Genomic DNA, 9,002 nt, shown 5'->3' on the forward strand with positions numbered 1-9,002 from the left:
TAAGTCCTCAGTAGTCCTGATTTTGAACTCTTGTAGTCCTGTTTTAATTCCGGATCAGTTCTGGGTCTGGTTGAATTGGGGTTTAGTCCCTGTGTCTTGATACAGCCCCGATTTTGTTCTGCCTTGCTGCTTAATTAAAAAACTAGTTTAAGGTGTCCTGCACATGTGATATATATTTTTCCCTATATGAAGTCATTCTTTTTTGAACAAAACTCAAAACAGAGCCTATTAATCTTTCAGTCATTTCTACACCCCCCCCTCAAAAAAAAAAAAAAAAAAAAATCCCACATGCATACTACCCTTTAGGGCTAAGCCCCGGGTGTTTCAAATGTCTGGCTCCGCCTCTGCTTTGGAGTTGAGACGAAGCTGTGTGAAAGGCATTAGCCATGTTGCTCGGTGATAGCATAATATTCTGTTTTAGCTAGCTGAAAGGTATTGTTTGCGGCAAATACCACAGCCTTGAAAAAAGCTTGCATGTGAATTTTCAGTCAAACGTTTGGTCAAACACACCTAAAACAATGTCTAGAATGTGAAATGTTGGTATAATGGTGCTACTTGAAGCCTGAAAACGATCGCCCATAAAAAAAAACAAAAAACGAGCAAACAGCAGTAGCAGACGTCCTGACTGGATTCTACGTTAGCATTTAGATCCCTCCAGAGTTTTGTGCACACGGTTTAGGTAAAAATTAAAAAGGTTGAGGTTTTACATTTAGTTCAGTATTACCTGTTGCCTGTGTCTTTGTCTTTTGGGAAAATACTTTACACAAGTAATGACTCAAAGAGGATTCCTTTTTTTTTTTTTTTTTACTGTGCTGCAATTGTTTACTGGATTATTTGTGCCATTAATTAGTGTCAACTAATTTTTATTCAATCTCCACACAGGATATGCTTGTGAAGATGGAATATGGGGGAGAGCAGAAGTGCGTTGAAGTTCCACAAAGGGATGAATGAAGGACGTGCATATTGTATTGAAGAAATAAGAGATGAGAATGCTGTTATTTGCATTTACCATGTCAGACCTTTTGATAAACAAAATTCTAATGAAAGTGAGAACATGTATACTGTTACATCTTTCAGAAAATGTTTTGAAATTGTGGTGCACAGTTCAGAATAAATGTTTTTCAAAAACCATTGCATCTTTTTAGTAAATGTTTATTTCCAAAAGAAATTTCTAGAAGTTCAGAACAGTAAAATTCCCGCTTTTTAGAATGAATTAGAAGATAACTCTTACGTAGTTAAACTAAAATACTCTTTGAGAGTTAATATATAAACTCTTAACACTAAGTGTTAAATTATCAACTCCAGACAGATTTGGTGTTTAACACTAAATCAGAGTTAATGTACCAACTCTCCAAAAAGAGTTAAATTAACACTCTCTGGTGTGGACCCATATAGACACTTTAATAGTGTTGAAATCATGCTGGATTTGCTGTGTACACATGTTTCTTTTTCAGCTATTTATTGATAAGTGACTTTTATGTACATATATATATATATATATATATATATATATATGTGTGTGTGTGTGTGTGTGTGTGTGTGTATATATTGTGCTATTCTTAGTTAGTGTAGTGTATGTCTTGTTAATGTTAGTTTATAATGGAGCACTGTAACAAAAAATAATTTCCCCTAGGGATCAATAAAGTATTCTGATTCTGATTCTGATTTTCAGTCAGATTAGGGTTATATGTTTGTTTGGGTCTTGACAACGCTTGAGATGGGTTTTTCTTTTTAGTTTTATGTGGATGGGGGTATTTTATTTAAAGAAACTTGGGGGAGCTGTTTTAAAAATTAACCGTGTACTTGTGGATGAAGACAAAGGCAACTGCGACCCAAGAGGTGAGCTCTTTTTTTTTTCAGCATCTAGTCATTGATCTGAAGGATACTTTAGGACACATCACTTATCCTATTTAGCCTATTAACTTTACAACACAGCTGAATCTATAATGCTGACAGAAAGAGGGGATAATTGTAAAATGCCAACATGTTCAGTTGTTACATGTTACCAAGCCAAGAAGAAGGAGACAAAGGAGACACTGATACTTGATACAGACACATAGTATAATATAGTAAACACCAGTATGAAATGTAAAATTTGGTTCTAAATTTCTTTGTCTAATGTGTATAATGACAAAATCACCAGGCAAAATAGGTACACTCGAATAAGAGGATAACTCTTATTTAACTACATTCAAGTACTGCATAAATAATTTTAAATAGGGCCTAAATTGTAGGTATTTTACAGGAAAGGAGAAACAAATTATACTGTAATTAATTTTTCAATACAGTGGTCCCTCACTATAACACGTTTCACCTTTCGCTGCCTTGCTGTTTCGCATGAAATTTTGCATGCTTTGTTTTTTACTGAGCCCCGCAGGGGACATGGGAGAAAAGAAATGAAGATGAACTTTTGCGAGATCTCGCAAAACTTCAAACTGGTGGGTAACAGACATCTCCAAAAACGTTGGAGCACCTTTGCAAATATGTGATGTCTTGATAAAACAAGCAGATATTTGAAGTGTACACAGCTAGATTCTCGCCTGAAAAGGCTGGCCCACAAAGGACACATTTGGAGCAGCCTTTGAATTGGGCCAGCCTTCGTCGCCTGGGTCGTCAGCTTCAAGCTGGCAGCCTCTGAAGGATGCAGCCTATTTTGCGAGATCTCGCAAAACGTTTGCGAGATCCCGAGTTACTTTTGCGAAATCTCGCAAAAGTTCATCTTCATTTTTGTTCTCCCATGTCCCTTGCAGGGCTCCGTAGTTTTTTCTTTTTCTTCTTCTTTTTTTTTTTCAGCACATTGTGTTCTGCATCCTGATTGGCTGTAGACCAGATAAGAGAGAGATAAGATAAGATAAGAAAAAAAAAAAAAAAGAAGTTACAGAGCGTGAGCAGAATATTATATATATATACACACACACACACACACACACATATATAAATACAGAGATATATAAATAAAATATACGAAGGGGATAAATAGAATAAATAGGAATAAAAATAAAAATACAAGTGAATTGCACATTTAAAGTATTGAGGTCTATTGCACCGTTGACTATTAACAAGAGTATTGCACAAAGGTATTGCACAGTGAAGTGAAGAGGCGCTACAGCTTAGTTGTTCCCCCCTCCTTTGTCCTCCTGTTTCCCCTCCCTCTCCCCTCGAGAGAGGAGTTAAACAGTCTGATGGCGTGTGGGACAAAGGAGTTTTTAAGTCTGTTGGTTCTTGTCTTTGGGAGAAGCAACCTGTCACTGAACAGACTCCTCTGGTTGTTTATGGCCGTGTGCAGAGGATGCCCAGCATTGTCCATAATGTCCAGCAGTTTCTTTAGTGTCCTTTTCTCTGCCACTGTCACCAGAGTGTCCAGCTTCATGCCGACCACAGAGCTAGCCTTCCTGATCAGTTTCTCCAGCCTGGATGAGTCCTTCTTTGCTGTGCTGCTCCCCCAGCACACCACAGCATAGAAAAGTACTCCAGCAACCACTGACTGGTAAAACATCCTCAGGAGCTTCCTGCAGATGTTAAAAGACCTCAGCCTCCTGAGGAAGTACAGTCGGCTTTGGGTGTTTTTATACAGGTGCTCTGTGTTGCATGACCAGTCCAGTTTGTTGTCCACCCACAGCCCGAGGTACTTGTACTTGTTGACCACCTCCACCTCCTCCCCCTCTATCTGAACCGGCAGGGGACCTTCTCTGGACCTCCCGAAGTCCACAACCAGTTCCTTACGGTGTGTTCACACCGAACGCGATGGACGTGAATAAAACGCCCCAAACGCCCCTAAATTGACGCGTGTACATTCGCGTCTCAACGCGTGTCCAAGAAAAATCCATCGCGCGTCAAAATATGATATTTTGACGCGCGTGAACCGGAAATGTGGGAGGAATGTGGGAGGAAGTTGTGCCAGACCGGTATCTTTGCAAGATGGCAGCTTTCGAGCTAGCGCTTGAAGAGAGAGTCTCCCTTCTCTATTTACTGTGGAGAGCAGAGCAGCAGCGTAAAAGACGTCCTCGCTGTACCTGGGTCCATCAGGTCCTCCAGAGGCGTGAGCAGTTTGGTGAGTTTCACCATTTGCTCCAGGAGCTGCGCCTGGATGACGGCCGATTCCAGCGCTATCACCGTCGGCCAGTTTGAGAACCTGCTTTCCCTCGTCGGTCCCAGCATCGCCCGCCTAGACACCAACTACAGGCGCTCAATCCCACCTGCAGAGCGCCTGTCCGTCTGCCTGAGGTTAGTAAAAGTATTTAATACGGTAGTCCTTTATTGATACCTGTGCTAATATGCTAAACCATCCATTTATACACTGCTATCATGGATGTGCTATGCTAACAGTGAATGCTGTCGGTGTTTACCGATAATATTCCTAGTGATACTCAGACGGTCTCATCAAGTCCCGATTTAATTCGATTTATGCTGTTATCAGTGTTTGAATGATAGCATGGCTGTGGTGTCATAGGTATGCTCTCGGTGTTTGCTGATATCAAACTGGTATTAGGACCAATGTGGGTTAATCTTTGTAGTGATACTCACTCCTTTTTTTTATTTAGACCTGGTTTAATTCTGGGATAGTTGAATATTTGTATATAATCACCGCAGACTGTTTTGGATTATATCTAAAATATATCATGTAATTATCCTTATAATTACAAAATGTTTTATGTAAGATTTATGTTTTGTAATTTGTAATTTTGGAATTTCAATAATGTATTTTGTAACTGCAGTACACATAATACTCATTTTAAACAATTTTGTCCAGGTTCCTTGCCACTGGGGACTCCTTCAGGACCATCGCGTTCAGAGGCTGTCCTGGTGAGGGAGAAGTTCATGGCTCACTTCTCGGCAGAGGGAGCCGTGTCTTGGCAACCAAAGGAGTAGCCTGTTTGAAGTCTGAGTGACTTCCCCACAACGGCTCTTTTAAGAGCCACCCACAAACCTCTAAAGAGTGTTCCTGTCTTTTTAAATTTTTCTTAATAAATGGAGCTCTACGCCAAAATAAACTAACCTCTTTTTACTCTGCAACTTGTTTTCACTATGTTCCTGTATACAGTGTGGTGCAAAAGTTTGGGCAACCTTATTAATAGTCATTATTTTCCTGTATGAATTGCTGTTACAGTAAAAAATGTCACTTACATATATCATATAGGAGACACACACATTGATATACACTACATATTTATATTATTTCTCTTTTTTTGTGTTGCCAATTTATGCACCTGCTTGATTTGGTTTAAACAGTTATTGCACACTTTCTGTAAATCCAGTGAACTGCATTTCACTTCTCAAATATCACTGTGTGTCTCCTATATGATGTATTTAACTGACAATTTTTATTGTGACAACCAACGATTTGTACAGGAAAATAATTACTTTTCACAATGTTGCCCAAACTTATGCATCCCACTGTATTAGTATGTTTTGTTATTAGTGTAATATGAAATAAATTCTACTTTTGTCAAGTCGGGTGCCAATATTTGCTGTGTAGTAGAACAAAGACATTTGTCATTATAAATGTTTATTTGATAAAAGATATAAATTCAGTAACAAAAAGATTCAACATAAATATATGAAATTTAACTATTTACAGACAGACAGGAATAAAAAGGACCCAGCTTGGAGTGGAAGAGCCTCAGGGAGAAGGAGGATAAACATAAGAACATTGTTTCTGCTCTGGAGAGCTGCTGCCTCATCAGAAAACTACTGATCATTAGGGTCCAATGTTTCCAAATTTAGCACAGCTGTGCTGTTTTCATAAACTGATTTATAAATTTGGAATTTCACGAATTCTCGTGTCTGAGGCGGCATGCTCTCCAGAGCAGGAACAAGGCTGAGGAGGAAATGTTCAGTTGCAGACGGGCGTGGCCTCTTTAGGGTCTCCAGGATAGCCAGCTCCACCGCCGATGGACCGTCCTGGGACCCTTCCCTCGCCCGCCTTCGAGCTGTCCTCCTCTGTGGGCCTGTAAAACACAGAACAAAACACCACAAAGAAATGAGAAGGCTGCTACTAGATTTTCATTTTCAAAATTGAAGAAAACCAGGATATGAACAGATTGGTTGTAGATATTTAGTAAAGGTGATCACAAGGGGATTCAAGCAAGTAAAAAGCTATCAGTGCTTGATGTTCATACCTGTGGGTGCAGCAGCAGGAGTGGAGGGACCAGGGACTGGGGAGTCAGGAGAAGCAACATGGGAGGACTCTGCTGCATGATTACTTGACTCTATCAAGACAATATTAAATGTTAACAGGTTGAAGACAATAGTCATAGAGAATATTATATTATTATATACTTATTATTATATACAGTGGTCTCTCATTTATTGCAGCACATGAACAGTAGTCACAGTTCTCACAAGTTGATTCTCAAAGTGCAAACCTTTGTCGATTTTAAAACGTATTATGCCGCGCTTTTTCTCCGTCTGCGGCGCCACTTTTGTGCGCCTTTTTCCCTCCCCGGTGCAGGTTTTATATTTCCGAATGAGGGTCATAGTTAAGAGTGTTTTTGTGCTGTTTTTTTCTATTGGACATGATGGATATCAAAACCAAACATGATAAGTTTGGCAAGCGCAGGAGACACGACACGGAGGAGATTTGTCATTTGGGCTGCAGAATGCAATGCTGTACGGTGCAATAAAAACAAAATCAGCGAAAAGGCGAGGCAGTGACGGATGAACAGCGGGACTACTGTATACTGTTTATTAATAAACAAAATATATTCCTGTATGACAACACGCATTAATTAACTGCCTACATTAATTCATTGTAAACATACCTTCTGACTGACACTCCCCTGCTGCCTCTTCGGGCTGTCCCTGGTCCTCGGGGGAGAAGTTCTCCACGGTCCGCACCATATTACCGCTAGTCTCCCGCGGGGTGAGGAAGGGGTCCAGAAACCCCATGACCGCGAAGAACTTCCATCTCCTCCCCGATCCTGCTGCCGACCCACTCCTCTTCTCCTTCTCTGCCCTCTTCTCCTTATTATAGGTGTCCCTGAGGCTCTTCCACTTTCTCCTGCAGATGTCCTCTGAATAAACGCATTATCTGGTTAGCGGAAAGGTATTTGTACAACAGTGGGAAAATCGCGGGACAGTAGGCAGGCTTGCTAGCTTGCTAGCTTTTGCGCGGCTTCATCGGGTCAGTCTGAAAATTAAAAAGAAGAAGGAATGAACTTACCAGGTTGCCCGATCTCCTCACTTATGTGTCTCCAAGCTAGGTCCTTTTTATTCCTGTCTCGGTAAAAATAGTAGCTGGCATCATACAGCTCAGGGTGGTTAGCCACAGCGCTGATTAGCTTTTCCTCCATACTGAATGAAGAATGAAGGGCTTTGGCTGGATCTGCCCCTTTGACCTAGGTCAGAGCCACGTCACCAGGCTCCTGATTGGTTGTCGCGGCGCGATTTGACGCTCGAGTTCAGCTTTTTCCAACTCGAGCGGTAGACGCGAAACGCGCGTATGCACAAAATGCAACACAAAAACTGACGCGCGTGGTTTTATTCGCGCGTCAAACGCGCCAGACGCGCTACACGCGCTACACTGACGCGCGTTTCACGCGTTTTGGCGTTTTCGCGACGCAAATCTGCTTCCGAATTTTCGCGGGACCCGCAATCGCGCGTCATCGCGCCTTTCCATTGACTTTACATGTAAACCTGACGCTCTATTCGCGTCCATCGCGTTCGGTGTGAACACACCGTTAGTCTTTGAGGTGTTGAGTTGCAGGTGGTTTGTGTGACTCCACGCGACAAGGTTCCTCACCAGACTTCTCTACTCCTCTTCCTGATCATCCCAGATACACCCCATGATGGCTGTGTCATCTGCAAACTTCTGAATGTGGCATAATTCAGAGTTGTAGCAGAAGTCAGAGGTGTACAGGGTGACCATTGTCAATCAATCTCGTGCCGTGTCTCCTGTACATTACAGAATGTGTCCAGCTTGTCAAGTTTAAATAAATCTTTGATCGCTACCAGTGTGGCTTTGAAGTGCTGTACTGTGTGTTTGTAAGTTTTCTCGCCAACAAACACAACAATGGCGATGAAACGTTTTGCACCGTCAAAGTCACCTGTGGGTTTCTTTGGTTTCATTCTATAATACTGGACTTATTTTTCTACAAAGGTTTGAACTTTGAGAGTGTTTAAACAAGAGAGAAAAGTGTGAAAATGTTCATGCCTGTCTGAGAAAAGTGTATAAAGTGTGTTGTGAGGGGTTCTATAGCCTTAAAACATCTATAATAATTGTATAAAAATAAAGTTGGCTACTTCGCAGATTTCACCTATTGCAGGTTAATTTTAGAACATAACTATCCCGATAAACGAGGGACCACTGTACTAAGTAATTTATTGAGAATTTTTCAGAAAAACAATATTTCCCCATTGGATAAGCAGAAGAGAATGGATGAACGGATAATATTTCACCATTTTACTAGGGTGACCAACCGTCCTCTTTTTTGCAGTTGTTGACTTGTAAAAGCCTATCGTTTAAATATGTTAAAGTTTTCTTTAAGCAATTGTATTATTAAAGTTTTTCTTGACTAAGCCAAATCTTCTCTTTTTTGGAAATCAAATGGAAATCAAAATATGGTCACCCTAATTTTACAAGATAAGTTTGCTTTACTTTATGGGGTGCAGCCCATATTATTGAGTCATTTAACCTGGACTGAATTCATGGTATTTTACCAGACAGGAGACACTCCTTTCCTGTACAGCTCTTTTGGTAGTTATGTTTAAACAGTGATTGCGAAAGAAAAAAAAAATCCATCCATCTGCTTATCCTTTTCAGGGTCACGGGGGGCGCTGGAGCCTATCCCAGCTGTCATAGGGCGCAAGGCGGGGTACACCCTGGACAGGTCGCCAGTCTGTCGCAGGGCCAACACACAGGGACAGACAACCATTCACTCACACATTCACACCTAGTGGTAATTTGGATTATCCAATTAACCTATCCCCACAAGCTGCATGTCTTTGGACGGTGGGAGGAAGCCGGAACCCAGAGAGAACCCACGCAAACACGGGGAGAACAT

The 9,002-nt window shown here is 41.1% G+C and overlaps 1 protein-coding gene across 1 annotated transcript; it reads right to left on the minus strand.

The window, feature by feature from the left end:
- Positions 1–5,688: 5,688 nt before the first annotated feature.
- Positions 5,689–7,292, minus strand: LOC146635363 (uncharacterized). Its single transcript, XM_085350531.1, has 4 exons — positions 7,163–7,292; positions 6,762–7,013; positions 6,120–6,209; positions 5,689–5,948 (listed from the first exon to the last, which is right to left on the minus strand). Exons 1-4 carry the CDS (start codon positions 7,290–7,292, stop codon positions 5,689–5,691), a joined length of 732 nt encoding a protein of 243 aa, XP_085206657.1.
- Positions 7,293–9,002: the final 1,710 nt, after the last annotated feature.

The sequence above is a fragment of the Diplotaxodon limnothrissa genome, linkage group LG3, assembly GCF_057381915.1.
Source record: "Diplotaxodon limnothrissa isolate DT_005_m linkage group LG3, D_limnothrissa_male_GT1.1, whole genome shotgun sequence".
In the NCBI taxonomy this organism is placed as follows: Eukaryota; Metazoa; Chordata; class Actinopteri; order Cichliformes; family Cichlidae; genus Diplotaxodon; species Diplotaxodon limnothrissa.

Coding starts and splice junctions, on each gene's coding strand:
- LOC146635363 (XM_085350531.1), bottom strand. CDS start 7,292: ATGGAGGAAAAGCTAATCAGCGCTGTGGCTAACCACCCTGAGCTGTAT. Junction 7,014..7,162: donor TGAGGAGATCGGGCAACCTG/GTAAGTTCATTC, acceptor GCGTTTATTCAG/AGGACATCTGCAGGAGAAAG. Junction 6,210..6,761: donor AGGGGAGTGTCAGTCAGAAG/GTATGTTTACAA, acceptor TTGTCTTGATAG/AGTCAAGTAATCATGCAGCA.